At 49.5% G+C, this 25,955-nt stretch overlaps 2 protein-coding genes across 2 annotated transcripts; both read left to right on the top strand.

Annotated features, from left to right (window-relative positions):
• The first annotated feature begins 1,930 nt into the window (after nt 1–1,930).
• Nucleotides 1,931–6,249, top strand: exosc2 (exosome component 2). The gene is made up of 9 exons (XM_036527465.1): nt 1,931–2,055; nt 2,581–2,682; nt 2,930–2,975; nt 3,068–3,157; nt 3,376–3,441; nt 4,313–4,381; nt 4,493–4,669; nt 4,784–4,912; nt 5,303–6,249. Exons 1-9 carry the CDS (start codon nt 1,931–1,933, stop codon nt 5,381–5,383), a joined length of 885 nt encoding a protein of 294 aa, XP_036383358.1. The 3' UTR covers nt 5,384–6,249.
• A 5,396-nt stretch (nt 6,250–11,645) lies between these two features.
• Nucleotides 11,646–25,728, top strand: LOC118777020 (tyrosine-protein kinase ABL1-like). The gene is made up of 10 exons (XM_036527718.1): nt 11,646–12,148; nt 15,088–15,252; nt 15,825–16,120; nt 18,259–18,531; nt 19,180–19,264; nt 19,589–19,766; nt 19,932–20,116; nt 20,704–20,856; nt 21,179–21,268; nt 23,440–25,728. Exons 1-10 carry the CDS (start codon nt 12,070–12,072, stop codon nt 24,921–24,923), a joined length of 2,988 nt encoding a protein of 995 aa, XP_036383611.1. The 5' UTR covers nt 11,646–12,069; the 3' UTR covers nt 24,924–25,728.
• The last annotated feature ends 227 nt before the right edge of the window (nt 25,729–25,955 follow it).

The raw sequence follows: 25,955 nt of genomic DNA, 5'->3' as shown, positions 1-25,955 counted from the left end.
CGCCGCGCGCTGGATGCTGCCAGACGGCCTTTATCAGTGGCCAGAGGCTCTGGCTGGAGACCGAGTCTCCAGAGCCGAGGCTCCCAGCAGGGCCTGAACATGGCTGGCAGGCTGAACCACACATTCAAACACTGTCTGAATGTTTAAAAACAGACAGAGACATTTCAGTTAACAGACACAAAGCATCCAAACAAAAAGCTCAGCATTTTCTCCATTTTTCAAACTTAATTAATTCTATAATTTCCAGTGCATGAGACAATTCGTAGCTTGAAGATGAACTGCAGGTGATGAGGACATTGTTCTATGTCTTATTTGACACTGTAACTGAAAGTATGAAGCATTTGCCCATACGTTTGCATGCAAATTGTTTGTTGCTTACAGGACCACTTGGTCAGGGGACCATTCACACCCATCTGAAACCCTGCAATGCACCAGATTTTTAGACTCAGGACAGGGGAGAACGACACCGGTCCAATGCAGATGATTACTAGCGTAATCAGGCGGCTAACTGCTGAGGTGTTACTAAAACCCGACGTGACACTGTAGCTCTCCAAGACCAAGATTAATTCTGGACGCTTCGCGGAATTCCTCTGGTTGACTATGAAGTTGTGCGCCCCCTGTGTCCTTTCAGTGTCATTACATCCATGTCTGCGAAGGGCATAAAGTCAGAACATGTATATAGAAAAAATATTATAAACATGTAAATATAATTTTAAGCCGTGCTCTACTTCCACAAATACTGAATAGTCACTTTATCTCTGTATATGTATGTAAAACTTTAATTACAAAACTTTGTTATTATATATTATGAATACTATGTATGCAGATGTAAATAACTTTGTATTTTCACCTTGTATTCTGAATAAACTATGACAGAAATTAGTCTTTGATTGTTTTTATATAATAAAGCATTTCATGGCAAATTTATTTAACGTAACGTAGAAATGCATACACATGCAAATACACGTGCATAACTCACAGGTTTTCACAGACGTAATATATCACAGACATTTTCAGCACACCACTTTAAATATGCCCCACGGGTCCTGTTATCATAACCGCTACACAGCTATTATCATCATCACCTGGGCGAGACGGTGTGGTACCACGCGGCGTGCAAATATATAACTTTTATAAGGTTTGGCACAAGAATACGTGATCAAGTCCAGTGATAATATTCGAGAACACTGCATTTCTTTCAAGCCAACGTGCCGTTTTCCAGGTTCAGCCTGATATTAAGCAGCGTCACTATAAACAACATGATTTACCTCAGTAAACAGAAGCAGCCTTAGACAGCGATGAAATAACACTGGGTATAGTCTAGTAATTGAAATCCTACCGCAAATTACAAGTATGACGTATTGTTATCAAATAACTAATTCACAATAGTTATATTGATTGAACATGAAACACAAAGGGTGGAACTCAAACGACGCCAGTCGTAATAATACTGCCTCGTTTTTAACTGCATTTTATTGTTTATAAAAGGGTATTTTTTCACGTTTCTGACCGCAAACACTGTTGCGTCCCAAAGCTGTCATTTACATTCAGATTTCATCCGGAAGGTGGCGCCAGAGTCCTGTGGAATCAATCTCCTCCAGCTTCAGACTCATTTGCTGATTTACGGTGTGCCTGACTAATAAAGCGAAGTTTCAGATGGAGATATCTGGTATAATTCGTAATTAATTTATACACTAATATAACACTACTTCAATAATTATAAGTAAAAGTACCCATTTTGACAAAGCAGAAGAAAATGCTACATCAAAAATACAAAAGTTTGGGTGGAACTGTGGACTCCACCTTCCAAATGCTTCGTACACAGCTGAAGACGGAAACAGGTCCGGAAGCTCGTAACCCAGGGAAAATCTCTGCCCGTGGGACCGTGGGAGTGACGCCATCAAACGGCGCCTCTCACTGAGCAGGCAGCATGGCGGTGGACATGAGACTCCCGACTGTTCGGAAACAAGTGGCGGACTCTTTAGCGTCTGCCACAGCTGGGAAGCATCTCGTAGTTCCTGGAGATGTTATCACGTCAGACACGGGATTCATGAGGTATCTAGCGAGCTAATTACACACATTTCCTAAAAACAACTTTTGTGATCCAGAAAGAAGACAAAGTGCGGTGACCAAAACGCAAACCTAGCTCACCTTTCGGTTCGATTTTTAGGATTATTGTATTTGATAATGATAAGGATATGGTTTCATTTAGAATTTAGAATTATCAGTATCAGAGTTTATGTTAAAATGAAGTAAATTCTACTAAAAATGATGAGTTTGGTGGCTGACCGTGCAGTGGTAGCTTGCATGAGCTATCATGTAAAGATCTACCAGTTCCTGCAGGCGTAAATTAGCTGCTGAGCAGCGGCGGTTGCTGTGGGAAGGTGTGATCTGATGCCGCACACGGCTGATAAAGACAGTTACTGTTGGCTGCCTGTGTGTCCCGGGATGTCAGTCTCTGCTCACAGATAAATATGTTTGAAGTGCGAAAGCCGCAGATTGTTTGGAAGTTTCCTGCTGACAGTCAGCAGTCTGAATGAAGGGGTGTGCAGTAGCGTCGCTGCGTCGGTGTTTCCGCAGGGGTCACGGCACCTACATGGACGAGGACAAGCTGACGGCGTCGGTGGCAGGAGAGGTGGAAAGAGTGAACAAACTCATCTGCGTGAAGCCCCTGAAGACCAGGTGAGCGCGACCTGAGTGCCCACCCGTCAGCTCTCAGTCCCACGAGCACTGCTGCAAGCCCAGGCCTTTCACTGACACATTTGTAAAACCAAGATTTCCAGCATCTAATCTAAGGTTAAAGCAAGATAATGTGTGAGATGTTTTTGTTAGTCCCAGCTCTATTTGGTAATTCCAAGTGGCTTTAAAGTTTGATCAGTGTGTATATGAAACAGATTGTTGTGGGTCTTTGTCTTCCGGTTCTCTCCAGGTTTAATGGTGAAGTTGGGGATGTGGTTGTGGGCAGAATCACAGAGGTAAGGCAGGAGAGGAAGCGGATATTTGGGGGGTAATACGTAGGTGTTCCCTGTCCAGGTGGAACTGACAGCTTTTGCCTGGTGTGTCTCAGGTGCAGCAGAAACGCTGGAAGGTGGAGACCAGCTCTCGCCTGGACTCTGTGCTGCTGCTGTCTTCCGTCAACCTGCCTGGGGGAGAGCTGGTGGGTGGAGCTTCACCTCTCCTCTGAGTGAGAGTTACTCAGGCTGTTTGGTTTAGCACAGAACTCCAGGCTGCTGTAGATGGGTGGGCATCAGTGTGGGTGTAGTTCCGATACAGTGTGAAAATATTGTTTTTAAATTACTTGTCTAGGTGTGTGTGTGCGTGCGCGCGCACTATGCACTGCTGTGAGACTGACGGCTGGTTTTTTCTGCTCCTCAGAGGAGACGATCAGCGGAGGATGAGCTGACCATGAGACACTACCTACAGGAGGGCGACCTGATTAGCGTATCCCTTTTAACAAAATTTGCATTCCATTATACCCAGTATGTTTCTCAGTGCCTCTGTCTGTCTGTCCCTGCGACACAGAGGTCCAGCAGGCTTTGGCTTTGGTCACATTGCAGGGCGGTTCCTGTCCTGCTGTGAAACTCCGTCTGTGCTTACAGCCCCACATGCAGGCGCACAGGGGGCAGGCACTGCTGCCAGTGCTGCGCTGGCTTTAGGGAGCGGTGTTACCTTTCAGCTAAACATTATGTGATCAAAGTCGTCTGTCCAGCCATAATAATTCAGGTCATCACTGTAACTTCAGGTGAACAGTTTTCCTTTAAAATTCAACCCATTTAACCTTAGAAACATTCTGTTTTGGAAAGCCCAACAAAGTAAGGTGGGAGTGCTTTACAAAATACAACTGCTCAAGTGTTCTTCTGGTTGTATGGCGGTTTGTGTGTTTCTCAGTGCTGTGGCTGTGTGTGTGTGTGTGTGTGTGTGTGTGTGTGTGTGTGTGTGTGTGTGTGTGTGTGTGTCTCTCAGTGCTGTGGCTGTGTGTGTGTGTGTGTGTGTGTCTCAGTGCTGTGGCTGTGTGTGTGTGTGTGTGTGTGTGTGTCTCAGTGCTGTGGCTGTGTGTGTGTGTGTGTGTGTGTGTGTCTCTCAGTGCTGTGGGTGTGTGTGTGTGTGTGTCTCAGTGCTGTGGCTGTGTGTGTGTGTGTGTGTGTGTGTGTGTGTGTGTGTGTGTGTGTGTGTGTGTCTCAGTGCTGTGGCTGTGTGTGTGTGTGTGTCTCAGTGCTGTGGCTGTGTGTGTGTGTGTGTGTGTGTGTGTGTGTGTGTGTGTGTGTGTGTCTCTCAGTGCTGTGGGGTTTTCCCTGACGGGCTGCTGTCCCAGGCGGAGGTGCAGTCTGTTTTCTCTGATGGAGCCCTTTCCCTGCACACACGCAGCCTGAAGTATGGGAAGGTGGGCTCTCTTTCGGGGGGGGGGGCATCGTTATTACATAGCAGAGAGGTTGCTCTCTGATATTCTCCTAATCTCACTCCTGTTGTTTCTGGCTCTCTGCCCCCCCTGCAGCTGGGGCAGGGAGTTCTGGTGCAGGTGTCACCTTCCCTGGTGAAGAGGCAGAAGACGCACTTCCACAACCTGCCGTGCGGGGCGTCTGTCATTCTGGGGAACAACGGCTTCGTGTGGCTGTACCCCACCCCCGGCCAACAGGACGAGGAGGCGGGGGGCTACTACACCAGCATGGAGGTGAGGCTTGGAGTCAGGGTGACACTGAAACACCTGATTGGAGAGGTGGTATGGGGATCCTCATTTTCAGGAATGCAGTGCTGTGGTGTTGTAATGCCCCCCCTCCCCCCCCAGCCCGTACCCCTGGCGGATCGGGAGGTCATCTCCAGGCTGAGGAACTGCCTGCTGGCCCTAGCTGCCCACAAGGTTCTGCTGTACGACACCAGCCTGCTGTACTGCTATGAGTCCTCCCTCCCTCACCAGGTAACCCTGCACCTGTGCTTCTGAAGGAGATGTGTGTGTCTGAGCTCCGTGTGAGTTAGTGCACAAAGGTGTATCTGTGGAAGCTCTTATCATGGACCTGGCTGGTGGAAGTATTTCACATCTTTACACTACAGAAATGCAGACGTTTGCCAGGATTTATGCCAGGACTTTTGTAGGATTTTTTAGCAACTTCAGTTTGAAAATTGAGCATCTCTGTGGTATGTCTCTGTATGCTGAATTCTTCCACACAGACTTAATCTCATGACCTTTATATTTTGTGGAATCATTTTTGTTGGTGTGAAACCTGAATTGGCCCAGATATGTGAGTGTATCTGTGTTAGTATGAGCCAGAAGCCTCCCACATGACACCCTGCCACCTCACTGTTCCAGATCAAGGACATTCTGAAGCCAGAGATCATGGAGGAGATCGTCATGGAGACGCGACAGCGGCTGATGGATCAGGAGGGGTAGAGAGCAGTGCATTGTGGGTGTGAGGTTTCAGTTCCTCATGGCTTGGGACTGGGAGCAGGAAGCCCCTTCAGTGCTGGCGAGAAGGCAGAGGGAATGGGGGCAGTTTCTCTCATTTCGGCGGTTAAATGCACACATCTTTATCTGTGTGTTAATATAGTGACCAAAAGAAAACAAAATACTCTTCTTATCTCAGTATTTTTCTACATGAAAAGCAAATGAAACTAAGCTGTGTGTGAGCAGAATGTCTTCCTCCGTGAAGCTGCTCTGGCTGTTAGTTGGAGCATTAGCGTCAGGCATGAGTATGAGGTATTATGTTTTGGAAATAAATTTTCCCCTTTTTCACTTAACACTCAGTATGTTCTGAGCCTGTTTTCAGTGTTGCCATGGTCACATATATCAGTTAGTGCCGTAGGAAATACATTGTCTAAGTGTGGAATTTGTAAGGTTTTTGTCATACCTCTCTGGCCTCCAGGGGGCGTATATTCACCACTCTGCAATTTTCGGTTTGACGTGAGGAGGGAAAGTCTGCAGCCCTTTTATCTGTGGCTGCTGAAGCTGTTAGATAATCACATAATGTCTGTAAGGTGCTGGAAGTGGCATCGGAAAAAGTAAAGGTTTTTGCAATGCACATGTTTGTATATGAGTTCTGTTTTGTTTATTTTTGTGTTGCACAGCACATGTTCAGCTCTTTTTAGGAAAAGCTGTGATTTCACAGATCATAGTGGTGTATTTTGACCACAGCGACTGGTACGCTGCTATTCTAAGCTGCTCAGCGAGGCGCAGCGTGGATCTCACTCAGAAAAGCGCTCAGGAGAGGAGCGCTGAAGGTGAGGGTGAGGACAGAGCTGCATCTTCCTCACATCTGTGTCCCGGTGCAGGATTTGCCTGTGAGATGCACAGCCGGCTTGCCTGTTTGCTTGCTACATTGCTAGCTGTTGCAGCTACAGTCAGCAGGGAGACAGGAGGGGGTTGCAGTGAGGCCTTCACCCGGCTTTGCTCAGCATTTTGTGTTGCCATACTAGACACTGTGTCAGGAGGTCGCTTCTCACTGAGCTCATATCTTTGCCAAAGGCATAGTATACTGGATATGAAAGAATGTCACCATTAGGCATTTTCTGTATGATTAGCAGGGATATTGTGCCGATTGTTTAAACACTAGCGTGACACCTGGACGGTAACAATTAAAATCCAGGTTTAAGTGCTCACAGGTCATGTGACCTGTGACCACAGAAGGTCAGAACCTCAGCTAAACAGATGATGGTGCTCTTGAGCATATCTGTGAAAGGCAGTGATCCACATTTATTTTTAGATGTATTCATATATATGTTCATATTAACATGAGCCTCAGAATAATTAAATAAATAATAAATAAATAAAAATAAATTTATTCTGACTGAGAGGAACTTTAACATGGGGCAGGCAGCAGCCCCTTTTTCCACTCTGCACACTCATAGCACATATGCTCCAGTGTGTATCACCCTGCTCACTTACGCAGTGACCTGGTCGGGTTGAGAGGCCATAGAGGAGGACTGTTGTCCCGGGTTAGACCGCTGTCCCGGGTTAGACTGCTGACCTGTGGCAAATCCAGGCCAGAGGAGTTGTACATAGTCACAGCCTGTCCTCTGGAGTACCATACCCCAAAACCTGTGCACCCCCAAACTGGGCTGAGACCTTCCTCAGTGGGTCACATTCACATCTGCCATAGTGATTACTGCTGCTCAGTTACTTTCTGTATTTCTTATTGTTATTTTAATTTTATTTAATTCTGTTAATTGTGTTATAGGGCATATTAACTACCTGATGTCTTCTGGCACAAATCTTCACCAAAGCCATGGAAATCTGCCTCTTTTGTTTTGAGTCTACCCCCTCCCCCCAAGGAACATGTGTGTCTAATTTATTGGAATGGTTTATGCTGTACTGTAGCCATAGCAACAGTGGTATACAAGTGGCCTGGCTCAAAGAGAGATGGATCGGGTTTCAGAGTTCATTCTCATTTTTCTCTCTGTCAGACAGTGCAGCTGAAATCTCGGTTCCTTCATCCCCAGGTCAGGGAGCTGGAATTGAATTTGAAATAAAAGATATTCTGATGTCTTTGTGTGAATGATTAGGCTACGTAAGCGATTTTTCAGTGCTTTTATTTTGAAAGGTCACACTGGAAGTGATGGTGATGAGTTACACGGTGTTGACTGATGAATGAAGAAGTTAATAAAGCTTTTTGATCGGTTCGGAGCTCGCGTCTCCTTGTTTAATTAATTATTATTAAAAGTATAGGCTTACAACAGAACGCTCAGTTACAATTATAATATTTTCATGCTGCCAGTGCTCTGACTTCTCCTCATACACTACCGGCAAATGATCTCCATAGAAACGCCTATAAACTTCTGACGGCTCTGACAGCAGCCCTGTTTCGCAGGTTAAGATTCCATGACCAATCAAAATGCATTCTAATTCAGTTAATTTCAGCCTACTTTTGTCGTTCGTTAGGTTCAGTGAACTGGTCTTCGGTCTTCAATAAAATGACCGTTTGGATGTAATATAAGTTAAAGACAGCGTGAGGGACCGCTGCTTTTTCATTGGCCAGGCAATTAGTTTCTGTTGTTCACGTGTTTGATTCGTAGTCTTGGAAAAAAGCTTTTTTGTGTGTTTGTCCAAGTAGTTTCTTCTGTTATTCCCGTTTTTTGTTTGTGATCTTGAAAACAAAGTTCCAGGATCATGATGAGGTCAGGGGGCGTTTGTTCAGAAAAGGCTGAGAACCACTGATTTAGAGTAACGATTACATTCCTCCAAGTTCACGATGAGAACAGCTCTTCTGAAGGGATGGATCACAGTGCTTTCTCAGTGCTAAACAGTAGGCTCAGCTTAGTCAAACCCCTGGAGAATTCTGAGAAGGTTCAGGGTTATAGGTCGAGGGGCATAGAGGTTCTAGAGGCAGAGGAGAGAGTGGGCTTTTTGTATTAAGCATCTTTTCCAAGGACATTCTGGCATATGTAGCTGGAGGTTTACGGCACCGTTGAGCCTCTGCAGCTGATACAGAACACAATGGCGCATTTGGGTTTCAACCAACCAAAAGAGGCCCACCTTACACCTCTCTCTGTCCTGCTCTGCTGGCTCCCTGTAGCTGCCCGCATCAGGTTCAAGGCCTTGATGTTTGTGCTCAGAACAACCAACAAAACTGCACCTACCTACCTGAACTCACTACTACAAGCCTATGTTCTGCTGTCGACCGGCGTCTGGTGGTCCCGTCACGCCGCGGCACAAAATCACTATCCAGAACTTTCTCTGCCATTGTCCCCCGATGGTGGAATGAACTTCCACACCTCATCTGTTCTCCGGAGTCCCTCTCTGTCTGCAAAAAACTTTCTTTTCCATTTAAAAAAATAAAACCTGATGGTTGAATGCACTTATATCTCTAGCAGCTAGCTTGTACCTTGTCTGGCCAACTGTAGAAACCAGGTCATTCTGCGCTTCTAATATTGTTGACTCCTTATGTGGCTTTATGCTGGTGTTGTACTCTGCCTCACTCGTAAGTCACTTTGGATAAAAGCATCTGTCAGGAATGAATGTAGATGAATGTGCTTTAGGTCCCGTGCACAGGGGAGCCGGTCGGCCGCTTTGGCTTTGTTTGGGACGGACGTGGCTGTTCCTCTGCTCTGTTCGCACTGCTTTTGTCAAGCCATCACATGGCGTGCGGCCGGTTTTGCTGACTGTGCATCTTCTCGTGTGCTGTGCTAGGGGCCTGTGTTCAGGGTGTGCTCTGTGTGATACTGGCACAGAGTGGCAGCTCGGCGGAGCCCTGTGTGAATCACTGCGTAAACATGTCTGCAGTCAGTGTGAATCACCGCATAAACACGTCTGCAGTCAGCGTGAAATCTCTGCAGTCAGTGTGAAATCACTGCGTAAACACGTTTGCAGTCAGTGTGAAATCACTGCGTAAACACGTCTGCAGTCAGGGTGAAATCACTGCGTAAACACGTCTGCAGTCAGTGTGAAATCACTGCGTAAACACGTCTGCAGTCAGTGTGAAATCTCTGCAGTCAGTGTGAAATCACTACGTAAACACATCTGTAGTCAGTGTGAAATCACTGCGTAAACACGTCTGCAGTCAGTGTGAAATCACTACGTAAAGACATCTGCAGTTAGTGTGAATCACTGCGTAAACACGTCTGCAGTCAGGGTGAAATCACTACGTAAAGACATCTGCAGTTAGTGTGAATCACTGCGTAAACACATCTGCAGTTAGTGTGAATCACTGCGTAAACACGTCTGCAGTCAGTGTGAAATCCCTGCAGTCAGTGTGAAATCACTGCGTAAACACGTCAGTGTGAAAGCGTGTAAAGCCTCAGGATCCAGTCTGTCTGAGCTCAGATTATTAACCTCCTGCTGCCTGCATCCCCCCTGCATCTGCTGGTTCACAAAGCAGTTTGGTTTTTGGCCACCAGTATCAGCTGCAAGCAAGGAAGAAATGGTGTGGTCTTGAGCTAAAAGTCAGGGCATGAAAAATAATAGAACTTTTACTGGGCAGTCTGGTTGTTGAGATCTGACGCACTCAGGATTCAACCTGACACAGAAACACATGGGGTCATTTCAGAGGACAAACTCTTTCCCAACACCCAAGGACAGGAGCCGAATCAGGGCTGGAATCGTGACATGTGTCCCATCCTCTCTCTGGCTTCCCTGACTGGGCCCATAACTGTCTTCACTTAAAGCAATTTGTAGACTGAACCCTGTGTAATATTTAGTAATATAGAAGCCCTACATTACCAAAATATTCTGTAAATCTCACCCGTGATTATTAAATAAAAACAAGAGACTGCTTGAATTCTGTACTTTTGAGCACATTTTCAGTTGTATTTCAAATCTTAATGGTTGGGCTTAATGGTTGAACCAAAAAAAGGAGAAATCTGCCCCGTTGACGTCACCTCGCTGTGAGCATACCAGCAGCAGCATTACATAAACCACAGCACCGAGGCTACAGTGAGCTCACTGCTCAGTTATGAGCCTCATGTTTCTCCTCTGGAATCCCTCTCTTCCTCCAATCCTCCTCCTCCTCCTCCTCCCCCTCCCCTCCTCCTCCTCCTCTGTGGCAGTGGCCAGGATTCGGGGGGGGGAGGGTTGGGTTGCTGGTCTCTGACTGGCCACTGCAGCTTCTGGGGTGCCAGCCATTGGGGCTCTTATTCCGAGGGCTTACAGGGCTGATGGGCAGTATATATCAAACACAGGAGCAACTACAGCTACAGTGACATCAGAACAGAGCTGTTGCAGAATAAAGGCCTCCATCTGAATAAATACTAAAATAAAACAGCAAAACATTGTGTTTGCCAACAAACCTCAGGGACAGCATACTACTTACTGGACACCTTACTGCTAACTATTAGCCTAAGAGTCAGCTCATAACACGACACTAATGACAGTGTGTAAATGGTGCCAGATAAAGGGCCATTAGAGCAAATGGTAACTTCTATCATGTTGTGCTTTTGGGGTTAATGTGGCGCCTGCATCTTTCGAGGCTCAGGGTTTACCTGTGCAGCACTGTCTTGGGGCTGCTGTGGCCTGGTGGGGCTGGTTCCGGCACAGAGCCCAATCGCAGAGATGCATAATGCATAAACTCTCTTCTACTTCACTTAATCATTTTAGGATTAGCAGAATGAGACACGAAAGAAAATAATAAACATGAGAATAAATACATAGCATAAATGTTTAAAAGCAGTAGTATAATCAAAAATAGTATACAACAAGCATACTAAATAACGTAGATTTTTCAGAGGTTGTCAGTGATTGATTAATGGAAGCTGTGGAAGTGATTCTGCATCTCTTCCAGCTGTGACATCACAAAGGCGGGAAGGAGAGGAACAAACAAGGCAACCCTGAGAAGGCTGATGAGAGTCCGCAGCGCGCACAGGAGAGTGGATGAGAGTCCGCAGCGCGCACAGGAGAGTGGAATTTAATATTAATTAATAATCTGCTAAACAAATAAATGTAAATGTATGTTCTCATGCATTCCACTTGTGACAATCTCTAGTCCTCTGTAAAACTGAAGAGGAAGCATGGGGAAACTGCTCTTTAACCTGTGACCTTTCACCTTATAAACACACAGAACTTGAGGAGGGGGAGCGAGCAGAGAAAAGCAAGGGATAAGGAGTTTTAAAAAGAAAATGGTGTGACTCTCATTCAGAAAGATACGGAGAGCTGGAAGTTCACTAAGGCGCTGTGTGTGTGTGTGTGGGTGGGAGGGTCCAAACCGCTGATGTCATTGAGGGAAAAGCCAGCACTTTGAAAGAGGCCCTTTGCTGGCAGAGAGCGGAATGAGAGGGTTCCTGAGCTCCAGCTAACGGACACAGAGGCGAACCGTCGCTCCAACCCAACAGAACCCGTCTGCCCGTCCAACTGGCCCCTCTCGCCTGGACCTGACACAATGACTGCAGAGCCGGGAGCAGAGCGCAGCCCCGCGAGTAAATCCTTTGTTCTCTGAGCTGCTTTGGTCCTGCTGAACAGGGGGGGAGGGGTGCAGCACAAACTTTTGGGGGGTGTAAAGCGACCCCCCCTCGCCTCTGTTTTGTTTTTATGTGCAGGCGTTAAACGATTGTGAGTAAAATAATGTAAATAAGTGGGCGAGCTGATAAGGAGAAACAAAAGAAGAGAAAAAGAAGAAAAAAACGGCTGGGTCTGAAAGTTGGAGTGGAGGGAAAATGCTGGAGATTTGCCTGAAACTGGTGGGATGCAAATCCAAAAAAGGCCTTTCCTCGTCGTCCAGCTGCTATATGACAGGTAGGGATGGGCTCGGGGGGCGCGGAGGGCTCAGCTTTCCCGCTGAGCACTGGGGGAAACGGAGCTCCCGCAGCCGAGAGAGAGGCCTCCGCCGTCCTCTGCGCCTGGGAATCGGGGGGGGGGGGGAGGGACGGAGAGGCCAGACACCCTGGCCCATGCCTGGGGGGAGAGAGCAGAAAAGCACAGAACAGGCTTAGTCTCGTCTCTTAGTTTCCTTTATTCCTTTTCTGCTGGTGTTTTTTTTCAGAGCAGTAGATCCATCCTAACTTTTCATTTTTGTGGTGTCTTTGTTTTTATGGAAGTCCTCTGTAACTATGGAACTCGTCTAGGAAAGTGTGTGGGATGAGGAGCAGGTCACATGATTGTGCTTATCGATCTAACTGATAAATGCTGTTGGAACTGCGAATGCATGTAGCTCCGAGCACAAAGACGCAAAGAAAAGTAAAGATGAAAGTGTTTGCGACGTCGTGGCGTGTGGATTAGGAAGCGCTGCAGGACTGTCCTGTCTCTCTGAAGACTTACAGCAATGGAACATTTTCACCCCTCTATGCAGCGACATGTTCCCTCACAGAGCAGAGCATATAACTCTTACATAAACAACGATTACATTAAGAGGGAGACTGAGAGGAAAATTCGCTCAGGATTTTTGCACACAGGATCAAAACAACCCTTGAGATGTAACATCTGGTTTTCATGGGTTGGTCATGTGACAGGAACAGACATGCCGATAGAGAGTGTGCTCCAGACTATAAGACACGATAATTACAGCAGCCCTCTGACTGAAGAGCAAAGCACTCTGTGAAAAATGTAATCACTGCAGACAGTGAACACTTTACGTGTGCAGTTCCTGCTGTTACCCGTTTTTCTGAGAGCCCTCAGTTCAATAGAAATCTCCCTTTGATAATATATGTATGTAATTCAGCTCAGCAGCAGATCAAAGGTGTTGCAGAGTTAATTACGTACAGATGGATTGATTTCAGTCTGTTGTTGGTTGAAGTATTGGAGCTGGTGAGTGTCTCTCCATGGTCTGCCCTCTGCTGGACTGAACTGTGGCCAGGGGCCATCTTTATGAGTGTCCTTGCAGCTGGTGTCAGAGCGCTGGCACTGCAGTCTGCACCCTGATTGGCCCTGGGTGTCTCCTCAGAGCCAACTGGGGGAGTTCGGAGGCCTGTTGCTGCGGCAGGGGGGCGGAGCTAACCGCTGCCTCCTCATTCCATATAAACGATGTCATGACTTTGTGACCTCACTCAGCTCAGCGGCTGTGAGGTGGATTTTGTGCTTTTTCAAATTCTGTGGAAAAAGTAACCATGACGCTAATAGCTTACTCCTCTTTAGCTTATGCTCTGGGTGATGAGGGATGCAGCCGCCACACTGTCCTGTTTATAGCTATAAACTGTTTAGTTTTTCGCCAGGAGCCATGTTCAGTGTCTCTGCTGACAGACACACAGAGAGGGCTGGTGACCCCTGATGTTACATAATTTTTGCAGGGGCTCGTCCAGACTGGCTTTGTCTACAGATTCCAAACTTGCTGTTTATACGACGGGTTTTTTACAGAACAAGAGTCCGATTAAGCATCCCATATTACTACTCAAACATGCTCTCATCGTTGGTACGAACGAGACTGAGTTTAGCATTGTTCACATATCAGACCAATAGATCACCAGTTGTTGATCTGAATCTGCATTGAAATGTGAATTGATTTTTTCTCTCATGAAGTAGGTGACCCTATGAACCTTAGAGTAACAGATAATTTGCTGATATTGTTAGCATTCCTGCCTGGCAGTGTGAGTCAGATTGCTCTCTCTGCAGTTGCTGCTGTGCTGATCTCTCTGGGGTCCCTGCTGTGCTGATCTCTCTTAGGCTGCAGTGCTGATCTCTCTGGGGCTGCTGTGCTGATCTCCCTCTCTCACTGTGCTCAGTGCTGATCTCCCTCTCTCACTGTGCTCAGTGCTGCTGTGCTCAGTGCTGACCTCCCTCTCTCACTGTGCTCAGTGCTGATCTCCCTCTCTCACTGTGCTCAGTGCTGATCTCCTCTCACTGTGCTCAGTGCTGGCCGCTGCTCGCTGCAGCTCCACAGTCAGCTCAGTTTTACTGTAACTGCGGGAATATGGGTGTGGCTACACTTATATAACATTCTCCTGGCCAATGGCGTTTCTCCTTGTGTTTTCACTGACAGCGTGTCACTCAGTTGTGTAAACTATGTTACATTTAGCAGATGCTCTTCTCTAGAGTGGCTTTCATAACTTACAATTTTTACATTTTATCCAGCCATACGGTTGGACGTTTTCTGAAACATTCCCTTGCCCAAGGGTGTAGGGTACCTGAAAATGCAAACCTCTAACAAGCAGCATGAACAGGTGAAATACTAAATACACACAGAGAGGGAGAAAGTAAAGGCGAAGGCAGAGGAGCAGGGAGAAGCTGTGGAAGACCAGAGGTATAGTAACGCAGTGGTCGAGTGTCAGTCTGAAAGACAGAATCTCAATCAGTCAAAGAGTAAAAGTCTGATAACTGTGCTCAACAAAGAGATCATTTACACACACAGCCAGGATATGAGCATCAGCTTAGCAAATGTTTTGTAATGATCCTATTTGTGTATTTTGCCATCAGAAAGGGCTGTGTGTGTGCAATACAGTTCCTTTTATTATCACTTCAAAAACCACCCCTTTATGGTACACATGAATAACTAAGTTAAGGACTCAAACTGAATTTTCACTTTTTGAATTTTCAAACATTTCATTTTCACACCATCTGTCATATGTCATTTTTATATAAATGTACATGAAGGTACTATTGAGCTCTTTCACTGTGTCTGACACTGTTTCACATAAAGGAGGTTGAGAGCAGCTCTGTTTTTCTGCAGTAGGTCCGTGATGTCATTTGCCCTTCTGCTTGTTAGTAGTTTTGGTTAATTAATGCTCGTTGTGTTTTATTTGCAGATGCGTTTCAGAGGCCTGATTTTGAGATTCGCAGTCTGACTGAAGCGGCGCGCTGGAACTCCAAAGAGAACCTGCTCGCTGAACCCAGCCAAAACGACCCCACCGTGTTTGTGGCTCTGTACGACTTTGTGGCAAGTGGGGACAACACTCTGAGCATAACCAAAGGTGAGAAAACGCAGCCGGCACTGTGCAACACGCCGGCAAGTATCCCAGCATGAAGTCGAGAAGTAGAAGCAGGACTACAGCTATGGTAGTTTCTATGCCGTTCATAATGGCCTGTCCTGAGTGGACAACTAGAGGCTTTATGTCTGTCAGCAGTGCTGCTCTGGACTGTCTCCTATGGTTGGTTCATCTGCTCCTATCTGGCCCATGACAGCAGGCACTGTTCCATGGCTGTGACTGCGTTACTCACCTTTTCTCCTCTTAGAGGTAGAATATTGTTACTGCTGTTTACTGCTAAGGAAGCCTCTTCCTCAGTGGCTGAGTGACAGACAGACTGTCCTTTACCTCTGCTACTTTTCACAGCCTTTAACTGGACTAGTGGTAACCAATTTTGGAATTACATTGAAATTGTAGTGAAATGATCTTTTATAAATTCCTCTGCTTAAAACCTAGCTTTACCTTATGTCTGTGTATGTGATATGAGAGCTGTAGAAAGCATTGGAAAATGTAAATGAGTGTTAAATGCTAAGAGGCTGGGCGTGGTGTGGAGCATGGTGATGTCACTTCCTCCTCAGGGGAGAAGCTCCGGGTCTTGGGCTATAATCACAATGGCGAGTGGTGTGAGGCGCAGACCAAGAACGGCCAGGGCTGGGTGCCCAGCAACTACATCACAGCGGTGAACAGCCTGGAGAAGCACAGCTGGTACCACGGTCGTGTGTCACGCAACGCGGCCGAGTACCTGCTGAGCAGCGGCATCAACGGCAGCTTCCTGCTGAGGGAGAGCGAGAGCAGCCCGGGACAGAGGTCCATCTCGCTGCGCTACGAGGGCCGAGTCTACCACTACCGCATCAACACCGCCTCCGACGGCAAGGTCAGTGCAGCACACGTACACTCACACATACACATATGCACATACACATATGCACACACACACACAGACACACACACACACACACACACATGTACACAAACACACACGCACACTCACACATACACATATGCAGACACACACACACAAACACACACACATACACACGTACACAAACACACACACATGTACACAAACACACACACACACACACGTACACAAACACACACACACGTACACAAACACACACACACACACACACACACACACATATGCACGCACACACAGACACACACACACAAACACACACACACACACACACACACATGTACACAAACACACACGCACACTCACACATACACATATGCAGACACACACACACAAACACACACACACACACACACACACACACACGTACACAAACACACACACATGTACACAAACACACACACACACACACACACACACACGTACACAAACACACACACACACACACATATGCACGCACATACACACACACACACACACACACGTGGACAAACACACACACACACACACACACACACAGAGACACACACAGATTCACTCTCCTGTTCATTTCAAATATCTGACTAAAATAGGTGTAAATGAAAAGGGCAGTATGTAGCCACAGACGCAGTGGAGACAGAGAGAGAGGGGAAGCCGCGAGTGAGACAGCGCTGTAACGCAGCAGCCTGTCCGCATATGCAGAGCTGTCCGCATTCCTCTGCCATGTGGTCACCTCTCTGGAGACAGACCGCAGCTGCATGCCAGAGGATGCAGTAACGCAGGAAACTGCAGCATTCCTCCTAACGAATCCCCTAATGATTCAGTCTGCGGTCAGGGGGGAGCACACCGTCGCAGTGCAGCCGGGGCAATGTGTTAGGGGAGGGTCAGAGGTCACGGAGGGCGAGAGCATCCCGCTCCCCACCCTCAGGCTAGGCAGTGAGGAGAGTGATCACACACTGCACTGGTGCGCTGATGGAGATGCACTTAACGAGCTCCGGCCCCTCCCTAACGAGCTCCGGCCCCTCCCTAACGAGCTCCATGGCCGCTCTCTAACGAGCTCCAGCCCCTCCCTAATGAGCTCCAGCCCCTCCCTAATGAATGCTCCATCCCCTCTCTAACGTGGGAGTGTGGGAGTGTGTGAACGTGTGAGTGTGAGTGTACGTGCGTGCATGCGTGTGTGTGTGTGTGCGTGTATGCAGGAGGAGCAGCAGTGGGGTAAATGGCCCGTTCCCGGCAGTGGGGTAAATGGCCCGTTCCCAGCATTGGGGTAAATGGCTCGTTCCCGGCAGTGGGGTAAATGGCCCGTTCCCGGCAGTGGGGTAAATGGCCCGTTCCCGGCAGTGGGGTAAATGGCCATGGCCCGTTCCCGGCAGTGGGGTAAATGGCCCGTTCCCGGCTGTGGGGTAAAGGGCCCGTTCCCGGCAGTGGGGTAAATGGCCATGGCCCGTTCCCGGCAGTGGGGTAAATGGCCCGTTCCCGGCTGTGGGGTAAATGGCCCGTTCCCGGCAGTGGGGTAAATGGCCCGTTCCCGGCAGTGGGGTAAATGGCCCGTTCCCGGCAGTGGGGTAAAGGGCCCGTTCCCGGCAGTGGGGTAAATGGCCCGTTCCCGGCAGTGGGGTAGATGGTTCCCGGTCCAGCCAGCCAGACACGCTGAGAACGCTGCTGTTTTTCACCTGTTTCTCCTTTTCTCACATCTTGTCTGACACCTTTTGCCAAATTTTTGCCAAATACAGCGTTTATGTCATTATTATTATTGCTATTCTTTCATACAGTATAATTATTTTAAAACTTTATTTAATCAGCAAGGAGCTCATTTCTCAGTCTGCATTGCTGTGAATTTGACTGGGACTATGGGGTTAACACCCCTTGCTCAGGTGCCTGTGGGGACGCCTGGACCTTCCTCTTCTTCAGCAGCGATGGAATGTCCTCAGTGTTGTTTTCATCATGTTGGATGCGAGTTTTCCCTGTGCTTCCCTGGAGCCGGATGTGCACTTCACTTTCATTTTAACGAGACCAAAACATTCCAGAAAAGCAGAGTCATGCGAAACGTCCCTCCGGCTGTTCGCTTGGGCTGTTCCCTTTCCTCTTCCTGATCCTCCTGTCCCCTCCCGCAGCTGTACGTGTCGTCTGACAGCCGTTTCGGGACGCTGGCGGAGCTGGTGCTGCACCACTCCACGGTGTCGGACGGCCTGATCACCACGCTGCACTACCCCGCCCCCAAGCGGCACAAGCCCACGGTGTATGGCGTGTCGCCCACCTTCGACAGGTGGGAGGTGGAGCGCACCGACATCACCATGAAGCACAAGCTAGGCGGCGGCCAGTACGGCGAGGTGTATGAGGGTCTGTGGAAGAAGTACAACCTCACCGTCGCCGTCAAGACGCTCAAGGTGAGGCTGAGCACGGCGCGGAGGTGGGGGTGGAGGGGGGCGAGGGGGGGAGCAAGGGGGAGAGGGGAGAGGTGAGGGGGGAGAGGGGAGGGGACAGGAGGGGACGGGCTTACAGCCAGAGCCTGGCGGGGTCTCATCATGGAAAGATGCTGCTGTTTAACCCTCAGAAGAGCGTACTGAAGCTGAACTGTCTCAGCCATGTAATGGGATGATAGGCAATGTCTGAGTCATGTAAATAAAACCGGAGGTAGCTGCTGCAGGAGGTGATGGGTGAGGCTTCAGTGGGTTAATCTTGGCTGTCAGGGACACACTGATTTGAATCAGTCAAAGTGTTAGCAAACAATGTTAGTGTCATTGTGTTCCACTGACTATGAAATGAAAAAAAATTCAGCATAACTTGAAAAATACAGGCTGCAGTTAGGCGTTGAGTTGTGTTCAGGCGAAGAGGCTTATTGAGCACTCTGTCTCCACCTGCTGGGGTGCATCTGCAGCTGCAGATAGAGGACCTGTCTGCAGCAGAAACACACCCAGCTGCCCTGTCAGCGGGTCTGTGGATGTGTGTTCTCCTCCTGCAGGCTCTTCCCCCGGTGATTTTGGGGGTAAATTCCACCCCTTCTGGCTGGGTGACTCTCACTCCCCTCTCTGCAGGAGGACACCATGGAGGTGGAGGAGTTCCTGAAGGAGGCTGCCGTAATGAAGGAGATCAAACACCCAAACCTGGTGCAGCTGCTGGGTGAGTTTCAGCTTAGAGTCCTGGGCTGATGAAAGCTGTCCGGACATGGGTAATCAGGAGGCACCGGCAGCCAGTCCCTTCCGCCATGTGCTCGCTCTCTGTCCCGCCGGAACCCACAGAGCTCTGGAAGGCAGTGCTTGTCTTCCTGTGACTGTCAGCGTCCCAGGCTGAGTATGCCGCTGCAGCAGTGTGATTGGGTACTTTTCTGTGCTTTGAAGGCTAGTGTCAGTCTCTCCTCTGCAGCCTAGTCACCACTGCCTGTGCTCTTTACTTAAACATTTTATACTTTTTTTCTCTGTCCCCTGCCCCCTGCCCTCCTGACAGGTGTGTGTACAAGGGAGCCCCCCTTCTACATCATCACAGAGTTCATGACTTGCGGGAACATGCTGGACTACCTTCGTGAGTGTAACCATGACGATGTGAACGCCGTGGTGCTGCTCTACATGACCACACAGATCTCCTCCGCCATGGAGTACCTGGAGAGCAAGAACTTCATCCACAGGTGAGCTCACCTGCGCACAGCTATTCCACAGTCCAGCTGGAGAGCAGGGGGGTAACCTGCTGACAACGATAGGATTGGATCAGTTTTGCAGGCTGTTTGAGGCAGAGTCTGCTCTGCCATACCGGTGTCAGAGCCCAGTCTCGCTCACTCCTCCACCCCCCACAGGGACCTGGCCGCCCGGAACTGCCTGGTAGGGGAGAACCACCTGGTGAAGGTGGCAGATTTTGGGCTGAGCCGTCTGATGACGGGGGACACCTACACAGCCCGCGCCGGGGCCAAGTTCCCCATCAAGTGGACCGCCCCGGAGAGCCTGGCCTACAACAAGTTCTCCATCAAGTCTGACGTGTGGGGTAAGCTGGACGCTGACACAGGAGAGCTCAGAAACAAGCGTCACTGATAACTCCTCACATCTGCGCTCTGTCTGAGAGAGGCCATGCTGGCCTCCTGAAAGAGCAGAACTGCCAGGCCTCTGTAATCGACTGGCTGTCACTACTGTTATTTCTTCCTTCCATGGAATTATATAGGAAAACAGTCAAGCATCTAACTCTCCGTGAAATGGCTACCTGGTTGGCTTGTACATGACGCCCCTACCAAAAACCTCTGATAACTGGTATTTGCTGTCAAAAATATCCACAAGTGTCTGTCTGCGCAGACAAAATATTGTAAACGTGTTCAAGAAGTTCTTTTCTCATAATTCCATTTTCAAAGATTGTTGGAAAAAAAATTCTCTGAAAAGCCGGAGGAAAAATGAATCAGGTTTGAGTGGGAGGCATGATCAAGGCATGTTAACCTGACTGAATGAGCCCTATTCCAGCAGCAGCCCCTGCTCAGACCTGTACTGGCCACTGCACATCTCGCTATAAACAGCTTATGACTGCAGGCATCCTGGCTCATATCTCTGTATCTCGGTAACTCTCACTGTCTCTTGAACCCTCAGCCTTCGGGGTGCTGCTGTGGGAGATCGCCACCTATGGGATGTCCCCGTACCCAGGTATTGACTTGTCGCAGGTGTACGAGCTGCTGGAGAAGGACTACCGCATGGACCGGCCAGAGGGCTGTCCGGAGGAGGTGTACGAGCTGATGAGAGCCTGTGAGTTCCTCCTGTCTCTCTGCCACAGGCACCCCTCCTGCTTTGCCTTATTACTCCCTGCTCTCCCTCTCCCAGCTCTCTCCCTGCCATCCGCTCACTGGCAAAGCGCTGTTATTCACACCATGAATCCTCAGCTGACAAAAGCTGTTTTGATGTTTCCTTTTGATTTATATTTATATCAATAGCGCATAATTTCCTGTTATTTTGCCTCTGTTATGTCCCGCTGTGCCTGAGAGACAGCGGGTTGTATCGAGCAGCTGGGCTTATTGAACGGCCTCCTGATGCTGATCTCAGCCTGAAGGATGGTTTCTCTTTCCTGCAGGCTGGAGATGGTCTCCTGCAGAGAGACCATCCTTCGCTGAAATACACCAGGCCTTTGAAACCATGTTCCAGGAATCCAGCATCTCAGACGGTAAGCGCTCACTCTCACTCTCATTCTGTCTCCCTCATTCTCCCCCTCCCTCTCTCCCTCCCTCTCTCCCCCTCTCTCTCTCCCCCTCCCTCTCTCTTCCTCCCTCCCTCTCTTCCCCTCTCTCTCCCTCCCTCTCTCTCTCTCCCCCTCGCTCTCTCTCCCTCCCTCTCTCTCCCTCCCTCCCTCTCTTCCCCTCTCTCTCCCTCCCTCTCTCTCTCTCCCCCTCGCTCTCTCTCCCCCTCGCTCTCTCTCCCTCCCTCTCTCTCCCTCCCTCCCTCTCTCCCCCTCTCTCTCTCTCTCTCTCCCGTTTCTCTCTCCTGCAGTCTCTGGTTGCAGTACAGTTCAGTAGAGCTCAGTAGAGCTCAGTGCATGGGTGCAGTTTGCTGCAGATTACCTGCCCTCTGGATGTCTGTGCAGGGCAGCTTGTGTTACATTTCTGACTGGTGTCAGTCTCACAGTGTCCCACCCATGATTACCCTAACCACTACACTGTAGACAGCACTACAGGCTGATCCTGGATCAGTATTCAATTCAATTCAATTCAATTCAATTCAATTCAATTTTATTTGTATAGCGCTTTTTACAACACAAGTTGTCACAAAGCAGCTTTACATTGTTCCCAGGCCTGAGACCCCCTGAGGGCAAGCCTAAGGCAACAGTGGCAAGGAAAAACTCCCCAGTTATCAGGAAGAAACCTTGAGCAGAACCGGGCTCAGAGGGGGAGCCCATCTGCTTCTGGCCGGCACTGGGCAGATAGAGTTACAGAGAATACTTAAAGTTGTACAATGTACTTTAAGACGTTTGAGTATCCACTATTGAATGCTGATTCCAAAAACACTTTCTGTCTGTCCCTCTGTGTCTGCCTGTCTGTCCCTCTATGTCCGCCTGTCTGTCCCTCTGTGCCTGTCTGTCTGTCCCTCTGTGTCTGCCTGTCTGTCCCTCTATGTCCGCCTGTCTGTCTCTCTGTGTCTGTCTGTCTGTCCCTCTATGTCTGCCCGTCTGTCCCTCTGTGCCTGTCTGTCTGTCCCTCTATGTCCGCCTGTCTGTCTCTCTGTGTCTGTCTGTCTGTCCCTCTATGTCTGCCTGTCTGTCCCTCTGTGTCTGTCTGTCCCTCTATGTCTGCCTGTCTGTCTGTCCCTCTGTGCCTGTCTGTCTGTCCCTCTGTGTCTGCCTGTCTGTCCCTCTGTGTCTGTCTGTCTGTCCCTCTGTATCTGCCTGTCTGTCCCTCTGTGCCTGCCTGTCTGTCTGTCCCTCTGTATCTGTCTGTCTGTCCCTCTGTATCTGCCTGTCTGTCTGTCCCTCTGTGCCTGCCTGTCTGTCTGTCCCTCTGTATCTGCCTGTCTGTCTGTCCCTCTGTGCCTGCCTGTCTGTCTGTCCCTCTGTATCTGCCTGTCTGTCCCTCTGTATCTGCCTGTCTGTCTGTCCCTCTGTATCTGCCTGTCTGTCTGTCCCTCTGTATCTGCCTGTCTGTCCCTCTGTATCTGCCTGTCTGTCTGTCCCTCTGTATCTGCCTGTCTGTCCCTCTGTATCTGCCTGTCTGTCCCTCTGTATCTGCCTGTCTGTCTGTCCCTCTGTACCTGCCTGTCTGTCCCTCTGTGTCTGCCTGTCTGTCTGCCTGCCTCCTGCAGAGGTGGAGAAGGAGCTGGGGAAGAGGGATGGAGTGATGTCATTAGACCCCGCCCCCCTGCTGCCCAGTAAGACCAGGATTCTGCGCAGCGTGGACAGCAGCATGAGGGACAGCCCAGGCGAGCCTCCCTCAGAGCGCAGTTAACACACTGCATGTGTGGAGCTCTGGTTCTGCTTTTGCGATGTTAGAGCTGTACCAAAAGTCCAAAGAGCCAGACTGCCATGGGAACGGAGACGATGAAGCTGCAGGCCGTTACTGAGCCGCAGTAAAAGCTGGGAACACATTCCATTCTCTTCCTCCTTTTTCACTTCGTTTATAAGCTCTGCATCCTGCACTGTGCTTTAAAGGGGGCTGATGGGTGAGGATCAGACACAAATGCAGCATTTGCCCAAAGCTCCATAGCAGATAAGACGGATCTATGCCTACATCAGAATGCACCGATATTTCTTCAGCGATGCAGGCAGAGTGAGGTGGCAGAGGTGATGCTGTGCGGAGTGCTGGCTCTCTGTGCCTCTGAAGTTGGTCTTGTTTGTGTTTTTTACAGTGGAGTCGGAGATGGGTCCCTCCCACACGCTGCAGGGGAGGCAGAGACCCCTCCCTGACGAGGAGGGCCGCCTGCTGCCCAGAGACAAGTCCAGGACCAGCCTCTTCAGCCTCGTGAAGAAGAAGAGGAAGACGGCCCCCGCCCCCGCCCCGCCCAAACGCAGCAGCTCCTTCCGGGAGGGGGATGGGCCCGGGGAGCGGAAGGGTGGGACCAGGGGGTGGGCAGGGGGCGACCCCAAGGACAACTGCAGCTGTGACCCCAGCAAGCTCCCAGTTGCCCGTAACAATGGTGCTGCCCACCCGGGGCCCCTGGGGCTTTTCGAGTTGAGGAAAAAGGGTATTTCCGTGGTGACTGGTACTGGAGGGCAGGTGGCCGCCACCCTACCAGGTGAGGAGGGTGTGTCCGGGGCCAAGAGCTTTGTGCGCCCAGTTTCTGTCACGCCCCTGGACTCCAGGTGGAAACCAGCCGTGCACCCCCAAAACCCAGAATCGGGCCCCTCAGGCACCTCCGAGGGCAAGCCTGCCACCCCCCGCAAGAAGCCCGGCGAGCAGAGTACCGTCCCTCACACCGGCGCCCTGACCCCGCCCCTGAGGCCAGCCCAAAAGAACCGGGACGGGACGAACGAATGTCTGAAGGACTCTGAGTCAACCCCTCCAACCGGGATCCCCAGACCAGGCCACCCCCAGGCTGAGGACCCCAAAGCTCTGGCCCCACAGGTGGAAACAAGCACACTCCCACCAGCAGGGGGCCGTCAGCTCAGGTACAGCCTGGACCACCTGGTAATCAGGGGCAAGGGGAGGAACCAGAAACAGGTTCCACTCCCTGCTTCTCCGGAAAAATCTGGAAAATCCTCTCAGAACTCCGCCCAGGATCTTCCATCAGAATCCAAGTCTAAACCCCAGCCTTTGGAGCCCTCTGACCTGCAGCCGGCCATCTTAGGCTCTGCTGAACAGTCTAACACCCTCCTGCCACTGGAGGGCGATAAGAAACTGACCATCACCAGCACCATCAAACTGCAGGCCTCAAAGTTGCCTTCCAATCAGCTACAGGCAGGGGTGGAGTCCCGCCCCGCAGGTGAGCAGGCTCCCACCCCTGCCTCTGTTGCTGGGGCGACGGCTCGCGAGTCCTTACGGAAGACGCGGCAGCCGCCTGCGAGGGTCTTGCGCTCGGCCGTGACGCGGGAGGAGGTGCTGCGAGCCACGGAACAGCTGGACGTGGCCATCGGCAGGAACCTGCAGCAGAGGGGAAGCCACAGCGCCGTGCTGGAGGCCACAAAGAGCCTGTCCAAACTCTGCACTCGCTACCTGGAGTCCATCCGCCACATGAGGACCAAGTTCGCCTTCCGCGAGGCCATGGCCAGCCTGGAGAGCAGCCTGCGGGAGCTGCAGGTCTGCCCCACTGCCACCGGGGGCAGCAGAGTGCAGCAGGACTTCACCAAGCTGCTGTCTTCCCTCAGGGAGATCAGCAACATCGTTCAGAGGTAGCGGAGGAACCGTGGAACTGCTAACGACAGACAGAGCCCACGATGTTAACGATGGTCACGTGGAACAGGGTGAGGCGCACCTGAGGAGAAACCTCAGCGAACTCCCGCTCCTCTACACTCTTTTGTTCTTATTGGTAAAAATATCAAGTTATAAATGTGTTTTTTTTTCTGATAATCAAAGTTAATTGTAATTCTTAAGCTGTGGAGATATCAGTGTGTCAAAAACACAACCCTCATACTGATTATCTCTTTAGCTGAGCAGGACTCCATACCCACCACACTGCTACAGGCCTATCAGTATGGTACTGGTGCAGTTGTACCCCTTCTTCACTTTTGTGCAGTGGAGTACCCACAAAATTTAAAGCTGAGAGCCAGGAAGAGCCTACGTGTTCATTCACAAACTTTGTCTGAACTCCAGATCAAACGAACTTAACAAAGGATGAATTTTGAAAGACTGAAGCAGTTCTGTAATTAGCTTCTGTTGTTTTCGTTTTAATTCTGTTCATTCTGTGTCCGTCCCCTGACTGCCTGTGACCGAGGCTGCTCTCAGTCACATGTACGCTTAAATGGGTCTTTTATGCCTTTCTGACACGCCATAGCAGAGCACTCTGTTTCTCATAAACATGTATATATTCACCTGTGGTGACCCCACGACCCCTGAGGTGCAGCTGTTGTGTGAATAGCTGTTATGTCACTTGAAACAGACTGGTACCTGGTCCTTTATTTACTTTACCTGTGTCTAAACTTATTTCTGAGTCACCCACTTTTGTTCTTGTGAGCATAGCATTGGATATGAAACAGCAGGACCACCGCTTTGCTTCTCACCAGATGACGTCAGTCTTCAATGAATGACTTGTGTTTTGGCAAGAGCTTCATGGAATCTCATGTGGAAGAGCAGTTGTGTATGTATTTTTTACAGAATATGTCTGTAATTTGGTCTGTAATTTAAAAAGTGTGTCAAATTTCATGAAAAAATGCATATTTAATTGTTACAACTCTTAATGTATTCTTAGATATGTGCAATTAAATGTAT

The sequence above is a fragment of the Megalops cyprinoides genome, chromosome 4 (genome assembly GCF_013368585.1).
Source record: "Megalops cyprinoides isolate fMegCyp1 chromosome 4, fMegCyp1.pri, whole genome shotgun sequence".
NCBI lineage: Eukaryota > Metazoa > Chordata > Actinopteri > Elopiformes > Megalopidae > Megalops > Megalops cyprinoides.
This window is presented reverse-complemented; position numbering and strand designations above follow the sequence as displayed.